We start from the raw sequence: 17,938 nt of genomic DNA on the forward strand, positions 1-17,938 counted from the left end.
GAGGTAGCTCACCACCTCTGAGGATGCTTGCCATAGATGCAGGCGAAACATCAGGAGAGAATGCCTCTAGAACATGGCCATATAGCCTGAAAAAACCTACAACAACCCAATAAAGAGTATACATCTGAATACTGCCTTGAATCAATTACAGTAGACACACTAAATCATGTGTTGAATAGTGTCAACACATAGCTAGATTCTATTGATTATATACTCATAAGTATCAATCTAATTCAGGCCAATATCATCATCTTCAGAGAATTAGAAATACAGAAATCATATATCTCCTTGGATAGCTTTCAAAATTGAGAAATAGGCTTTATTTAAATTAAACCCATTCCTTGATTAAGAGCAAAGGATTAACCAATTAGCAATAGCTTTAGGTTGTATACAACTGTTGGGGCAGTAGAGAGGAATTTCTCTCCCAGAGTTTAAAATGTGTGCAACCAACTCTGAAAAATATATTGGGAAGAAGATTTTGATAGGAGGTAGTTTGCATTTGGCTCACATTATGGTCTCCCTGCCAGGCAAACCTGGCCCTGTGTCAAATCTGGAATTGTTGAGGCAGCAGGATCATCAGGTGAAGCTGACTTGGACGCCTGGAGATGACCACAATCGGGACATTGAAGGTAAGCAACAAAGCTGAGTAACTTCTGGTTAGAGGGAAAGGTGTGTATACCAGTGTGGAAAATTCAGCAAATTCCCTAGGGTTTGTGTCATCCAGTGTTATAACTCAAGGTGTCATTCCCATGGACATCCTCCTATGTCAGACCATCTCCCCTTATTTTAGTTAAATACCAGGAATTTTGACAAAATCAGTAGCAGTGTGTACTTGTAAGACATGCAGATAAAACCATATGATTTGAAGCATCATTACAGTTGGTAATGACAATAGCACTGATCAGAGCACATTATCATTATCAGAAGTTTGAAAAGTAACATAGGAGTTTTTGCCAGCTGCGACCATACCTCGTAAAGTCTGACTTGGCCAGGGTGGTCCACGCCTTGGTTACATCCAAACTGAACTATTGTAATGCGCTCTACATGGGACTGCCCTTGAAGACGGCCCAGAAGTTTCAACTGGTACAACGGGCAGCATCCAGGCTCCTTACTGGAGCAAACTATAGGGAGTATACAATGCCCCTATTAAAACAGCTTCATTGGTTGCCGATAAGTTGCCGAGCCAAATTCAAGGTGCAGGTCATGACCTATAAAGCCCTAAACGGTTCAGGCCCCACCTATCTCTGCAATCACATCTCCTTTTATGAACCAGCATGAACTCTAAGATCTTCTGGGGAGGCCCTCCTTTTGCTCCCACCACTGTCACAAGTACGGTTGATGGGGACGACAGAGAGAGACTTCTCAGTGGTGGCCCCCCACCTCTGGAACGCCCTTCTAAAGAAAACAGGCCCCATCCCTCACCTCTTTTCATAAGAGCTTGAAGACTTGATGGTTTCAACAAGCCTTTGAGAATGACCAGTTCTATCCCAGCCCCAAACATTGTTGAATATAGCCTTATACTTCCTATTACCCTGGTCTTTCCTCTAATAGGCCCTGGAAATGAGCAAGCCACAGACCCGTACCTGCTATTGCTGTTAGCCTGTTACACCACTGTACTTAATTCCTGGTCCCCTCATATTTTGAGTTTTCACAAGCCTTGGCCCGGCCTTTTAATTGCTCTGAACAGGCAGGATTATTTTTTAATATATATGTGTTATTGTGATAATTTTATGCTCATGTTTTGTTAATTTTATGCCATGCTGTTTACTCTGTATGGTGATGTTACTTGGAAACTGCCCTGAGTCCCCCTTGGGGAGATAGAGCAGTATATAAATAAAGTTTATTTATTTATATTTTATTGAGAATCTGTTACGATGACATTTTCAGTAACCTATGTCCTAGAGAAGGTAGTCCTCCAGAGCATGTACACAGAATGTGTTTCAGAGTGTCTTATTCAAAGGCTATGAAAATCTTGATGATCTCTTTCAGAGAAAGGGTTATTTTGTTTTGTTTTACCAAACTCACATGAGCCTCCTTCCTCTTTCCGCAGAGTATACTGTGTTTTGCGAAGAAAGCAAATTTAAGCCAGGAAAACTGGAGGAGTTGGCCACTATACCAGGAAACCAGCCATGGGCCATTCTTCCCCTCTCTCCATTCAGGAACTATACCTTCTATGTGCAGGCCAGGAATGACCAAGGAAAAAGTGAACTCAGTGAACCATCAGCCAATCATGTTACAAAGCCAGCAGGTGAGAAGACCCACTGATCTAATGGAAAGAGTGATGGTAGATGAAAGCAAGAGACAGTGAGCTTTGCATGCCTAAAGAGCAGTGTGTGCTCTGTATTGCTACATAAGGACAAAAAACAGGATTTGGTGTCTGGATGTAGAATCATGAAAAAACATCCTCTAAATAACAAGCAAGAGCAAGTCTGTATGACTGAGGCCCCTTCTAGGTAAAGGTAAAGATTTTCCCCTGACATTAAGTCCAGTCGTGTCTGACTCTGGGGGTTGGTGCTCATCTCCATTTCTAAGCCAAAGAGTCGGCATTGTCCGTAGACACCTCCAAGGTCATGTGGCCAGCATGAATGCATGGAGCGCCGTTACCTTCCCACCGGAGCGGTACCTATTCATTTACTCACATTTGCATGTTTTCAAATTGCTAGGTTGGCAGAAACTGGGGCTAACTGCAGGAGCTCATGCTGCTCCCCAAATTCAGACCTGCAACCTTTCAGTCAGAGACCCCGGTGGCACAGTGGGTTAAACCCCTGTGTCAGCAGGAATGAAGACTGACAGGTCGCAGGTTCAAATCCAGGGAGAAGCAGATGAGCTCCCTCCATCAGCTCCAGCTCCTCATATGGGGACATGAGAGAAGCCTCCCACAAGGATGATAAAAACCTAAAATCATCCAGGCGTTCCCTGGGCAACGTCCTTGCAGACAGTCAATTCTCTCACACCAGAAGCGACTTGCAGTTTCTCAAGTCACTCCTGACATGACAAAAAAAACCCCTTTCAGTCAACAAGTTTAGCAGCTCAGTGGTTTAACCCACTGCGCCACTGGGGGTTTCAAGAGGCCCCTTCTACACTACCATATAATCCAGATTATCAAAGCAGATAATCCACATGTTTTGCTTTGAACTGGATTATATGAATCCATACTGCCATATAATCCTTTTTCAAACCAGATAATCTGGATTTTATGTGGCAGTGTAGATGGGGCCTGAGGAGATACACTGTAAAGTATGTGGAGCATGTGTAATGAAAGAAAGCTCAGTAGGATTTTAAGTGGTTGGCCAAACAGCTTCAGTGCCCCATAAGAAGTCTTGCCTTCTGTCTGCTGAGCAGAATAAGCCCACACAAGCGTCAGGGAGCACAAAAATATTATTTCTAATTATTCCTCCAGAATACGTTGGACTACAACGTCCAACCTCATCAAGAATGAGGAATGCTGGAAGTTGCATCTAACAACATCTGGAGGGCTTCACTTGTCCCACTTTTCACATATATTGTACTTATTGAAGCACAGAGTTTTTCTTGATGCAGAATTTGAGGCAGCCTGGGCCAAAAAAAGGGGGGAGAAGTGAGTTCAAGTTCTCTTGTGACTCAGATGAGGAGGCTATAAAATGAGGGTCAGATATGGAATCTTGCCGAGTAATGGAAAGAGTGATGGTAGATGAAAGATTCCACCTGAACATGAGGAAGAACTTCCTGACTGTGAGAGCCGTTCAGCAGTGGAACTCTCTGCCCCGGAGTGTGGTGGAGGCTCCTTCTTTGGAAGCTTTTAAACAGAGGCTGGATGGCCATCTGTCGGGGGTGATTTGAATGCAATATTCCTTCTTCTTGGCAGGGGGTTGGACTGGATGACCCATGAGGTCTCTTCCAACTCTTTGATTCTATGATTCTATGATTCTATAATGACTGTAATGAGAAAACACCTCTCAATTTCACAGATAAGGTCGGTGCTAGTTTTTAGCTAGGTTTTATGTTGGTCAAACTCTGCTCCCTTGCTTTGTAGCTCCTGACCAGAATCCGGCAGATGTCAGAGGAGAGGGAAATGAGACCACAAACATGATCATCACATGGACGGTAAAGTATTAATATTCTTGTGAAAATTAAATGTGTTCACCTCTTATAGTCTGTTACTCTCCTGTAATGTTACAAAGTGTTAGATGGTAAGGATGAGTAGCAGTGTGCTGACTGGTTGCTATTACTGAATTACTTCGGACACTTTGTGAAAAGGCAAAATCCATAGGGTATGTGGTATTCACCCCCTATGGCTACTAGTCTCAGGGAGTTTATCTCATTGCCTGGTGAACCATAATGGGATTTTGGCCTGCATCAATAGGAGTATAGTGTCTAGGTCCAGGGAAGTAATGCTACCCCTCTATTCTGCTTTGGTTAGACCACACCTGGAATATTGTGTCCAATTCTGGGCACCACAATTGAAGAGAGATATTGACAAGCTGGAATGTGTCCAGAGGAGGGCGACTAAAATGATCAGGGGTCTGGAGAACACGCCCTATGAGGAGCGGCTTAAGGAGCTGGACATGTTTAGCCTGAAGAAGAGAAGGCTGAGAGGAGATATGATAGCCATGTGAGAGGAAACCACAGGGAGGAGGGAGCAAGCTTGTTTTCTGCTTCCCTGGAGACTAGGATACGAAACAATGGCTTCAAACTACAAGAAAGGAGATTCCACCTGAACATTAGGAAGAACTTCCTGACTGTGAGAGCCGTTCAGCAGTGGAACTCTCTGCCCCGGAGTGTGGTGGAGGCTACTTCTTTGGAAGCTTTTAAACAGAGGCTGGATGACCATCTGTCAGGGGTGATTTGAATACAATATTCCTGCTTCTTGGCAGGGGTTGGACTGGATGGCTCATGAGGTCTCTTCCAACTCTTTGATTCTATGATTCTACTTGCAGGGATTGAAAGGATCACCAAATTGAATACACTTGCCTTCAGTCCTCTTAGGTTATTAAATCGGTGGCTTTGCATTTTGTCCACTGTCAAAACAACTTCTGTTTACTTCTTTCCTTGTAGTCTCTCTTTTGGACTCTATTCTCCATCATTTTCTACAGATCGTTGATGGGATGGGGGGGGGGGGGTGCTGCTGTAGAGCTCAGACAATTGCAGCTATGCCACTCATTTTATTTCTGTGGATGTTTCTGTCTTCCTGTTTCCAAGGCATCAGGTGCTTGTGATATTTACCCAGAGAAATGAATATTTGTTTAGAAGATTTCTATCCCACCTTTTGATCTGATAATCCTCAAGGTGGTTCACAATAACAAACTGTAATAATGTTCACACACTTACTTACTTAGGCAATCCCTCGTTGTCCGAGTAGGATAGTCTTGCAGGATCAGTGTACTGGTGATGGGTCCATAGGTGACTGTGGAGGCTTTTTCTTGATCTGCATGTTCTCCTGCAGTGAGGGCATTGGTTTCCAGGTGGAAGGCGGTCCTGGTTGGGGTTGGTTTGATGCACCTTCCTCTTGGCGTGTTTCTCTCTTTCGCCCTCCATTTGTGCCTCTTCAAATTCTACAGCACTGCTGGTCACAGCTGACATCCAGTTGGAGCACTCAAGGGCCAGGGCTTCCCAGTTCTCAGTGTCTATGCCAGAGTTTTTAAGGTTGGCTTTGAGCCCATCTTTAAGTCTCTTTTCCTGCCCACCAACATTCCGCTTTCCGTTCTTGAGTTTGGAGTAGAGCAACTGCTTTGGGAGACGGTCGGGCATCTGAACAATGTGGCCAGTCCAGCAGAGTTGATGTTGGAGGACCATCACTTCAACGCTAGTGGTCTTTGCTTCTCACAGCATGCTGACATTTGTCAGTTTGTCTTCCCAAGAGATTTGCAGGATTTTCCAAAGGCAGCACTGATGGAATTGTTCCAGGTGTTGCATGTGATGTCTGTAGACAGTCCACGTCTCGCAGGTGTATAGCAGGGTTGGGAGGACAAAAGCTTTATGAACTAGCAGCTTGCTATCCCTATAGATGTCCCGGTCCTCAAACACTCTTTGCTTCGTTCGGAAAAAAGCTGCACTTGCAGAGCTCAGGCAGTGTTGTATTTCAGTGTCAATGTTGACTTTTGTAGAGAGGTGGCTGCCAAGGTAGTGGAAATTATCAGCATTTTCTAATGCTACACCATTGAGCTGTATTTCTGGCACTGAAGAGGGATTGGCTGGTGGAAGAGCACTTTGGTTTTCTCGATGTTCAATGACAGGCCAAGCTTCTCGTATGCTTCTGCAAAGGTGTTTAGAGTGGCTTGTAGGTCTTCTTCTGAATGCGCACAGACAACACACATTCTCCTTGAAATCTATACAGCCAAATAGCTTTTAATTCTCTGGTGTATGGCAGAAATTAGACAATGTTTCTCTTTAGTTTTGCTATTTCTGGACTGAAGCATGGCTTCAAATTGATCATGGGCATGTTGTTGTTCTTAATCAGGTTCCCTATTCAAACCATGTATCACAATTTTTCAGTCTTGGAAGATCTCTGCCAGCCTTTGCTACTTGAGATAGGCCACTGGCGGTGGTAGGGATGAAATCTAAAATTAAACCTTACATAATTGAGGAATTGGATTTCTTCCTCATTTTTCCAAGCATAGCCCTTTGTGAGTTGGGTTAAGTCCCTGGATGTGGCTAGGAAGATAGAAATTGGGTGGGAATGGGGGGTAATTTATTATGTATTTATTTACTGTATTTGTATACCGTCTTTCTCAGCCAATTGGCGACTCAAGGCGGTTTCCAACAAATCAGTATACATAAAACATAATATAGATAAAAACATTAAACAATATAAAACATCACAAAAGCAATAAAAACAACACCATCAGCGTCTCATTATTATCAAGCATTGTTCAATTCCATTATCAGGTCATTCGATTTCCTATATTAGCTACTCTGTATTTGTAAACGCTTGCTTGAATAGCCACATTTTGACTTGTCTCCGAAATGTCAAGAGGGAGGGAGCAGATCTGATTTCCCAAGGGAGGGCGTTCCATAGCTGAGGGGCCACCACTGAGAAGGCCCTGTCTCTCGTCCCCGCCAAATGTGCTTGTGACGACGGCGGGACCGAGAGCAGGGCCTTTCCAGATGATCTTAAAGACCTCAGTGGTCCGTAATGAGAGCATTGCTTTCTCCAATAAGAATTTTCTTGTCCCTGAGATGATTATTCAGTGCTAAATTTCTTGCAATACAGTAGCTTAAAACTTCTGTTGAACTGGTACAGTTAGCATCTAAAAATTTCTAGCAAATGCAATAATTTAAAGTTCCATTGAGCATTTGGAAATACAGGGTGTTTCAGAAAAATGGACCCAATTTGAACTTGTAATGTATCACTGCAACCATGAACTGCCCATGAACAAAGGCTACTGACTGACTGATTAAGCAGCAGGGAATGTGTTGCTCAGCAAGCAGAATGGCAAATTTAGCTCATATTTATCTTCACAAAAGAGTGTGGCTTAGAGTTTTAAATATTACTGCAAGATTTCTTTCCTAGTACACAAATAGCCCCTGGCCTCGTTATTTATTTATTTGTTTACTGTATTTGTATACCGCCTTTCTCAGCCCGTAGGCGACTCAAGGCGGTTAACAAGGCAAATTTCAATACTTACAATGTCATAAATACAATTAAAAACATAACATATAATAAAAATTAAACCAATCAATAAAATAGAATTCACAAGATGGCGACCCTGCAACATAATGTCCAATGAGATTTCCCGTGATCCTCTTTAATAAAAAGGTTAATTTGTCCATATCTTTTATTTCATTTTTTTAATCCACTGGTCTCTTTCCGTTATTTCCTGCTAGAAGGAAATATTGATTGGGAGCATAGAGATCTTATTTGGGAGGTCTGTGGTATGGCTGCCATGATTGCCATAAGTATCAGAATCTTCACTGAACCAGAAACATCACTGGGGGCCTGTCTGCGCTCTCTCCTTAACATCAATCAGGATCACAGTTCCCAGCACTTTGCAGTGGTGCAAGTCCCCTCCGGATCTATGCGCCTGCTAAACAATTTCATAGACAAAGGGCCAGGCACAGCAAGGGGTGAACCTTTGACAATGTCTGACAGGACTCCTGCTGGTGCATCCAGTGGGGAATGCAACCAATCAATTTAAAGACCTCTGTACATAAAGATCCAACTGGGATTTAGTCATCTAATGGCATCCAGGTTTTGTGTCATTTAGCTCCAAATTCAAAGTGTTGTATGAAACAACAGTGCTTGTTACGATGATAATAATACCACAATTCAAACTGTTTGGAAGCAGCAATAGTTATATTTACCATCCTATAGATCAGTCATACCGCAGCCTAACTAAATTTACTCTGTTGTTCCACCAGAACAAAAATGTTGCCAGCTATTCAGAGTGCTTCCTATACCTTACTTGTACTAAGATATGGAAAGCACTCCGAACTGTCAACAATGTTTTTGTTGTTATTCACGCAACAGCTTTGTAAGGTAGGCTAAGCAGTGCAACAGACTTGTAAAATAGGCCAAATATCCTTATCACATTATTACAAGTTCGGTAATAATCCATCTAAAACACAGACATGTGCCTTTCACCTTAAGAACAGACAAGCATCCCGAGCTCTGAGGATTACCTGGGAAGGAATCCCACTGGAGCATTGCAGAGCACCCAAATATCTGGGAGTCACTCTGGACCTACAAGAAGCACTGCCTGAATATCAAGCAAAAAGTGGGTGCTAGAAACAATATCATACGAAGGCTGACTGGCACAACCTGGGGATCACAACCAGATACAGTGAAGACATCTGCCCTTGCGCTATGCTACTCTGCTGCTGAGTATGCATGCCCAGTGTGGAACACATCTCCCCACGCTAAAACAGTAGATGTGGCTCTTAATGAGACATGCCACATTATCACGGGGTGTCTGCGCCCTACACCACTAGAGAAATTACACTGTTTAGCGGGTATTGCACCACCTGACATCCGCCGGGAAGTAGCAGCCAATAGTGAAAGGACCAAGGCAGTGACATCTCCAGCTCATCCCTTGTTTGGGTATCAGCCAGCACGTCAACGACTTAAATCAAGAAATAGTTTTCTAAGATCTATAGAGACACTCGCTGGAACACCTCAGCAAGCAAGAGTCCAAAAGTGGCAGGCTCAAACCCAGAACCTCAACCAATGGCTGATACCAAATGAGAGACTCCCCCCTGGGCACACAGAAGACTGGGCAACTTGGAAGGCGCTGAACAGACTGTGCTCTGGCACCACGAGATGCAGAGCCAACCTTAAGAAATGGGGCTATAAAGTGGAATCCACGACATGCGAGTGTGGAGAAGAGCAGACCACAGACCACCTGCTGCAATGCAACCTGAGCCCTGCCACATGCACAATGGAGGACCTCCTTGCGGCAACACCAGAAGCACTCCAAGTGGCCAGCTACTGGTCAAAGGACATTTAATCAACTCCCAAGCTTGCAAAATTTGTGTTTTGTCTGTTTGTTTGTTTGTTTTGTTAAAAATGTAATACAACTGTCTGGTTGCTCCTGACATGATAAATAAATATTATAATCATATATTTACATTACATGTAATATTACTAATAATATTACAATATAATGGTATAGTGCAATACAGTAATATATAACACTGATATTGTAATATGCTAATAATATAATATATTCTTTGAAAATATATCTTGTAAGCCGCTCTGAGTCTCCTTCGGGGTGAGAAGTGCGGCATATAAATGCCATAAATAAATAATCTACAGATCAAAACTATCAAAATGCATCAAATCACCTTGATACAGATTTTGGAAAATTGTATTTTATAGTTAAAAGAATGTGTATTCTCAGCACGTTTTTTTTCAAATTCCTGTAAAATTTGGCCAAATGGATTTGGTACCAAATCCATATATGTGAAAGATTTCTGGTTTTAAGCAGATAAAGGATACTCAGCCTTTATTTGGACAGAAGAAGGAGTAATGATTCTTTGATTAGATGACCAAAGGCCAATAGGACTGGGAATCTTCCGATGTTATGGCTTCTAATTCCTCATCATTGCTGCATGATGAGATTTGTAGTCCACGGTATCTGGTGGACAAGTACTTCCACTGGCCTGGCTGAAGGACGCTTGAGGCTGTATGCTGTTACAAAATTCTTCTTGTTCGGCACACTTTCCCCAGGCTCTCATCCCATTGCCATCTCATTGAGGGAGGTTCTGCATTTGTTTGCAGCTATTATCTTTTTGCAGGCCAGCGTGTGTCTGTGAGTGGCTTTTCTTTTTCCTGTTATCCATGCAGGTCAGAGCAGGATGATTGTAGTGAGGCTGCGTTGTGTACACACGCCATGGCCACACGTCCTTTGTGATCCCCTTGGCTGTGTTGGGCTCTGCTGTCCTCTTTTGCATTCCAGCACAAAGGAGAGGCAGTGGCACGCTCCTTACATGGTGGATTCGGCATCCGGCCGTATCCCCCAACGCTCGTGCTTGCCATAATGATGAGGACTTTTGGGCAGTGCTCCCAGGAGAGGGCTGGTGCCAGACTTTTCCTTTCAAGGAGGCTTGTACCAACTTCAGCGAGACAAATGTTGCCAAAATATGGGAGGCGAAGGAGAGACAGCCTTTGGTGCTACAGCTGGCCTGGCACCGGTTGCTCCTCCTGGTTCATTTTTGATCCTGAAGAGAGCTGCCATATGGGTCCGGTATCCTTTTCAGCACAGCACTGTTGTGGCTGCAGTCAGAGAAAAGCTTTCTCTTCTAATTATACATGTTTGGGTTGCTAGAAAAATTATTTCATTTATATCCTGCCTTTTTTCATGACATGGGATCCAAGGCAGTTTGCAATGAATTAGAACTGATGAAATTGCATTGCGTGAATGTTTTTAAAAAGTTGAAATAAACAATTATATCAAAATCACAATGGTAAAGTAATTTGGGGGGGATCCTCTTTCATTTTCCCACTGGCCAAAGCCCAAGATCAGAATCAACAACAACAACAAAAAGGTGGCAATGCACCTCTTCCCAGAACTGCACAAAACTGTTGATTGGCAATAACTCATTGTGGAGGGGAGACTATATGGACCTTTAGGGTCCTACCTGTGTGACCACATCTCCATATATGAACCCACACGTTCCCTTCGATCATCTGGAAAGGCCCTGCTCACGATCCCACTGGCATTGCAAGCGCGTTTGGTGAGGACGAGGGACAGGGCCTCCTCTGTGGTGGCCCCCCGACTCTGGAACTCTCTCTCCCCAAGGACATCAGACAAGCCCCAACGTTGGCGGTCTTTAGGAGGAGCCTGAAGACCTGGCTGTTCCAGTGTGCCTTTCCAGAATAGGAAACTCCTGGCATCGTGTCCCAAATGCACTTTGTTAGAGATTTAGGATTGTCTGCACATTGCACCTACCTCCAAAAACCTCTACATATCACCTGTCAAGTCCCGCACTTTTTAAATTTTGTCCATTACATTTGGCCCGGTCTTAGGTTTTAAATGCGTCATGGTGTCATTGTTTTAGTGTTTTATTGTTTTGCTTGATGTTTTATTATTTGCTTTATGAGTTTTACTGTTGTATTTGTATGCTGCTGTTTTGTTGGTGGCCTTGGTCTTTGTAAGCCGCATCGAGTCCTTCGGGAGATTTTAGCGGGGTATAAATAAAGATGATAATAATAATAATAATAATAATAATAATAATAATAATAGGGCTGCAATTACCATTATCTATCACTATGGACTATCTTGTCCAGAGTTGGTGGAAATGGTCACTTAACAATATCTGATAGGCTGCTTTCTACTAGTCTTGGTTGATTTAAAAAATGGTTCAAAACTCGTTTCGGATGTAAGGTGTGCTGGTGGTTCAATTCAGAATTGAATTCCGAATTTTTTTGAAAATTTTTTGGGAACTTTCCGAAATTTCCAAAATTTCTTAATCTCCTTGTTAATGTCGGACACAATTGCGCATATGCAATACACAAGAGTTTAAAGTATGGGATTTGTAGTGTCTTTTTAAGCAACGCACAGCAAACAAAAGAAATAATAAACATCCAGCCCTGAGAGCTTTTGGGGCCTTGTAAGCCGATTTCACAAGTTAGGTAAGGAGAGACTTGAAAGTATGGGATTTGTAGTATCTTTTTAGGCATCTCACAGCAAATAAAGAAAATAATAAACAGCCCTGCCCTTTTTGCCTTGGAAGCTGATTTCACAACTTTAGGAAGCAGAGTTTGTGTTCAAAGAGTGGCTTGAATTGATGGGAGATCTAGTTCTTTTGAGGCAATGTGCAACACAAACTAAATCACGCTGAGGCCAGAGAGACTTGCTACAATGTTGGCTTTTTAAAATGTTGGAGTGAGTGCTTTGGTTCCTCCGTGTTGCTTCTTCCACCCATGCCACTCACCCACATACTACCCTCATGGTCAGGCCTGTAGCCAGGATTTCGATTCGGGGAGGGGGGGCTGAGTTTGTTGGGGGGGGGGCTAAGTCTGAGTGAAAGAGGGTCTACCCTAGCAAACCTTTTGTATAGTTACCCCAATACCCCCATGCATATGGGATATATTGAGTATAGTAATCAGATCATGATATGAATAAACATAGCAATTTAAATAATGCACTAGTAAGGCCTTTTCACGAACCACCATGAGAATTTCGTGGGGGGGGGGGGGCTGAAGCCCCTCAAGCCCTACCCCTGGCTACATGCCTGCTTGTGGTGCCCACCCGTCCTAACAGCAACAACACACAAGTGGCAAGGTAGGCTGCCCAACCAGGCAGGCAACAACCCTTCTCCCAGACCTTTTTCTCTACTTGCTTGCTTGCCTGCCGTGCTCTTCAGCCAACCTCCCTTCAACATAGCCTCCCTTCCCTTTGTCTTTCTCTTTCCCTTCTCCCTTCCCTTCCCTGCTCCAAATGGGCCTCTGAGCCATGTGCTCCCCCAAAACTTCTCCCCTGGTTGGCTGGGAGGCAAGGAGCCTCCCAGCATGCAAGCTGCTTGCTTCCCGGCAGGCTAGTAGAGGGATGAAAATACGTGGAATCATTTCCGACTCACTTCCTGAGTTGTAATAAAAATGGTGGGAAAAGCTTTGGAAGGGCAAAGGGACTTCCGGTTTTTAAATGCTTTGAAATTGCTTCAAAAAGGTAATTTTAACGAAATTATTATGAATAACGAGTTATCCGACACGGCTCTATCCATGCCTACTTTCTACCCACCTCTGCTTGGGTGGGGATTTGCCTTCTCCATGCCCATGATCCTCTTAATTGGTGCCTCCCTCTAGTGGACTCCTGGAGAATTTCAGTGAACCTTTCCTTCTTGGGCAGAGTTCTGCTTTCATAGCTGGGTCTATGGCTGCTGTGTCTGCCATGCTTCCCATTGTATTGAGAAATACAAAGACATGCAGCCAGCATCTGTATTGCCAGGTGTCACATCAAGGCAAAAACCTAATAAAACAGACATTCCAGTGATCAAACCACAGGCTCTGAAGCATGGGAGACATTGATTGACATACTGAAAGATCGACTTACATTTAAAAATGAACCGATCACCTGATCCAAGATTGTTTCCAGCTGAATGTACCATTGTTGGCTTTTTGGTGAAAGTATATAACTGATCCCAAAATTGGCCTTTGCATTTATTTATTTACTTAAAACATTTTTATTCTGCCCTTCTCACCCCGAAGGGAGGAGCCCCCGGTGGCGCAGTGGGTTAAATCCCTGTGCCAGCAGGACTGAAGACCGACAGGTCGAAGGTTCAAATCCGGGGAGAGGCGGATGAGCTCCCTCTATCAACTCCAGCAACTCATGCTGGGACATGAGAGAAGCCTCCCACACGGATGATAAAAACATCAAATCATTCAGGCGTCCCCTGGGCAACGTCCTTGCAGACAGCCAATTCTCTCACACCAGAAGCAACTTGCAGTTTCTCAAGTCGCTCCCGACATGACAAAAAAACCAAAACAAAACCCGAAGGGGACTGAGAGTGGAGCACAACATACAAATGGCAAACATTCAGTGCCAGGTCATGAATTCATTATATGTATACTATAAAATATATGGGATTTTAATTAGCAATCCCACCCACTGTCACCAATAAATAATATTTAGGGACTTATTTGGCAATAAATCCCAACCACTATACCACCACTTGAAATGGAATGTTGCTAATTTAATTAAAAATCAAAAGCTGAATAAGCTGGAATGCTCTTCTGGCAAAAACCTTTTAAAACAAACACTGGCTACCACCACACTTAAAAGAAATGTTTAGCTTTTTGCTTGGCTGGATTCGCACTCAGGCTCTGTTCTCCGAGGTAACAATAAAGAGATTTCTTTTTAAATACATGCTGCCACCATTTAACTGGAACATGGCCATACAACACGAAAAACTTACAGCAACCCAGTGATACCAGACATGAAAACCTTCTGTAAACTGCGTTAGAACTTCTCACACAGAGGCACTCTTGAGTCAGTTGTTGTGAACAAATAACAATGTTGTTTATTTGAGAGAACTTGAACAATACAAGCATTAGCTTAGCCGTTGTAATATTGAATAAAAGCTTGTGGTTTCTTTCAATAAACAGTTCAGCACTTAGTTTCAATAACTCATCTCCACTCCCTCAAGAAACTAACAGGTTTTCCCACTGTCTAGTATCTTTGAAACTCCACACAGGCAGTCCTTTCCTTCTGGATAAGTATCTCCACTCCACTAGCTATTCAACCTAATAGCTTTAAATCTTCTCACTAACTAACTTTGCTGACTAACTGACCAACTTCTGGCTTCTCTAACTCTGTTTCTCCAACACACACACTCCCTCACTCCTCTCTCCTTAGTTCCAAACCCAATCTTCAACTGAGCTACCAGGTTTTTTAAAAAGCACCCTTAAAGACATTTTTTTCTTTTCACAAGTTAAGCTCCACCCACTCTCTCCCAGTCAATCACAAACTCCCCACATTTCCCTCCAGGCTGCTCCTAAGCACTGCCTCCTCTAGGAAATGAGTTTCTAAGATGGATGGCCCCAGGCACCCTCCTAAAATGGCTGCTGAACTTCCTGGGCCTTTTCCTGAGCTTACCTCCTGGGCTTTCCCTGGCCTAGAAAGGTATGGAATTCATCATACATACATAAACATTTGTGCCAAGTGAAAACTGTGTGAAAAGCTTAGTAGCTTTTGGGTTGCTGTAAGTTTTTCGGGCTGTATTGCCATGTTCTAGAAGCATTTTCTCCTGATGTTTCACCTGCATCTATAGCAGGCATCCTCAGAGGTTGTGAGGTCTGTTGGAAACTCACAACCTCTGAGGATGCCTGCCATAGATGCAGGCAAAACGTCAGGAGAGAATGCTTCTGGAACATGGCCATACAACCCGAAAAACTTACAGCAACCCAGTGATACCAGACATGAAAGCCTTCAACAACGCATTAGTTGCCTGTATCCAAAGCTATCTGATTGGTTATTTTGGGACTCTGTCAAACCCATTTCCCAACTTCCATGCTTCCGTCTATTTCAGCCTTTCCTTCCCTGGGAGTGGAATGCCCCATCATTGAAATACCACGTTCAGTGGCGACAGGAGAATGAAGCCCAATGGAACGAGACGGAAGTGGAAGCACCCCCTGTAGTGGTGACAGGCACCCCAGTCTTCACGCCGTATGAGATCAAGGTGCAAGCGCGTAATGAGTTTGGCAAAGGACCTGAACCTTCCATCGAACTTGGCTACTCAGGAGAGGATGGTGAGTAGCAACAGAAACAAAAAAAAGTGCTTTAAGAGAAGGGGATGCTGCTGCTATAGGCAATGTAGGAAGAGAGGAGGCAACAGAGCAAGCAACCAGATTTCCTTGCTGTCTTTCACACTGCACAACGATAGCACTTGGATCCCACTTTAACCGTTACAACTCCATCCTATGGGATCATGAGTTTGAAAGTTTCATGAGGTATGTAGAATATTTATCCAGGGAGCTAGATCTTCTGGTGCTTCTCACCAAACTGCAAATACCAGTGTCTGTATGTTGTGACCCCCAACCATAACATTATTTTTGTTGTCCCTTTATAACTGTAATTTTGCTACTGTTACAAATTGTAATGTAAATATCTGATATGAAGGATGTGTTTTCATTGTTACAAATTCAACATAATTAAAGCATCATGATTAATCAGAAAAAAATATGTTTGGGGGAGTATGGAAAACAGATGATGGGATTTGCAGTACCTTCAACTGATTCAGCGCTGACTTCCACAGACCACAGAGACCTCCATGTAGAACTTCCATGTCAAACAAAAAATACTGGAGGGGTTTGGGAGGAATTGACAGTGATTTATGGGAGATGCAGTTCACCTACATCTGGAAAGCTTTGTTAACCCAAAAAACTGCATGGCGAGAGAGCGAGGCAGGCGCGGCAGGCTTTGCGCAAGGCCAGGCCTCACATGGTGGACCCCTCGGCTGCCCTGTGCCCTTGCTGGATGGCGAGAGAGCAAGGCAGGCGGCGGAACACCCCTCGCCTACCCCGCGCCCTCACTGGATGGTGAGAGAGCGAGGCGGGCTTTGTGTGAGGCCAGGCCTTGCGCGGAACACCCCTCGTCTGCCCTGCGCCAAAAATATTGGAGGGGTTTGGGAGGAATTGACAGGGATTTAGGGGAGATGTAGTTCACCTACATCTGAAGAGCATTGTTAACCCAAAAAACTGCATGGCGAGAGAGCGAGGCAGGCGCGGCAGGCTTTGCGCAAGGCCAGGCCTCACATGGTTGACCCCTCGCCTGCCCTGTGCCCTTGCTGGATGGCGAGAGAGCAAGGCAGGCGGCGGAACACCCCTCGCCTACCCCGCGCCCTCACTGGATGGTGAGAGAGCGAGGCGGGCTTTGTGTGAGGCCAGGCCTTGCGCGGAACACCCCTCGTCTGCCCTGCGCCAAAAATATTGGAGGGGTTTGGGAGGAATTGACAGGGATTTAGGGGAGATGTAGTTCACCTACATCTGAAGAGCATTGTTAACCCAAAAAACTGCATGGCGAGAGAGCGAGGCAGGCGCGGCAGGCTTTGCGCAAGGCCAGGCCTCACATGGTTGACCCCTCGCCTGCCCTGTGCCCTTGCTGGATGGCGAGAGAGCAAGGCAGGCGGCGGAACACCCCTCGCCTACCCCGCGCCCTCACTGGATGGTGAGAGAGCGAGGCGGGCTTTGTGTGAGGCCAGGCCTTGCGCGGAACACCCCTCGTCTGCCCTGCGCCAAAAATATTGGAGGGGTTTGGGAGGAATTGACAGGGATTTAGGGGAGATGTAGTTCACCTACATCTGAAGAGCATTGTTAACCCAAAAAACTGCATGGCGAGAGAGCGAGGCAGGCGCGGCAGGCTTTGCGCAAGGCCAGGCCTCACATGGTTGACCCCTCGCCTGCCCTGTGCCCTTGCTGGATGGCGAGAGAGCAAGGCAGGCGGCGGAACACCCCTCGCCTACCCCGCGCCCTCACTGGATGGTGAGAGAGCGAGGCGGGCTTTGTGTGAGGCCAGGCCTTGCGCGGAACACCCCTCGTCTGCCCTGCGCCAAAAATATTGGAGGGGTTTGGGAGGAATTGACAGGGATTTAGGGGAGATGTAGTTCACCTACATCTGGAGAGCATTGTTAACCCAAAAAACTGCATGGCGAGAGAGTGAGGCAGGCGAGGGAGGTTTTGCGCAAGGCCAGGCCTTGTGCGGAGCACCCCTCGCTTGCCCCGCGCCCTCGTCGGATGGCAAGAGAGCGAGGCGGGCATGGCGAGCTTTGCGCGAGGCCAGGCCTCACACGAAGCACCCCTTGCCTGTCCCACGCCCTCGCTGGATGGCGAGAGAGCGAGGCAGGTGAGGCGGGCTTAGCTCGAGGCCAGTCCTCGCGTGAAGGAGCCTTCGCCTGCCCTACGCCCTTGGGGCGGGGCCAATGGAGCCGGCCTCGCGACCCCTCTGAAATGGCCAGGTGACCCCCCCAGAGATCGCGACCCCCAGGTTGAGAACCGCTGCACTAGACCCAGGCTCACCAACATCCC

General features: G+C 45.1%; 1 protein-coding gene across 1 annotated transcript in view; it reads left to right on the forward strand.

Moving 5' to 3' along the window:
* The window catches only part of L1CAM (L1 cell adhesion molecule), a 214,721-nt gene that overhangs the window by 152,688 nt on the left and 44,095 nt on the right, over nucleotides 1-17,938 (forward strand). Inside the window, exons 16-19 of the mRNA XM_067464195.1 lie at nucleotides 528-629; nucleotides 2,051-2,248; nucleotides 4,013-4,083; nucleotides 15,445-15,664. Coding sequence (XP_067320296.1) covers nucleotides 528-629; nucleotides 2,051-2,248; nucleotides 4,013-4,083; nucleotides 15,445-15,664 — 591 coding nt within the window. The remainder of the gene's footprint in view (nucleotides 1-527; nucleotides 630-2,050; nucleotides 2,249-4,012; nucleotides 4,084-15,444; nucleotides 15,665-17,938) is intronic.

This window comes from Anolis sagrei, chromosome 2, assembly GCF_037176765.1.
Source record: "Anolis sagrei isolate rAnoSag1 chromosome 2, rAnoSag1.mat, whole genome shotgun sequence".
NCBI classification, from domain to species: Eukaryota; Metazoa; Chordata; class Lepidosauria; order Squamata; family Dactyloidae; genus Anolis; species Anolis sagrei.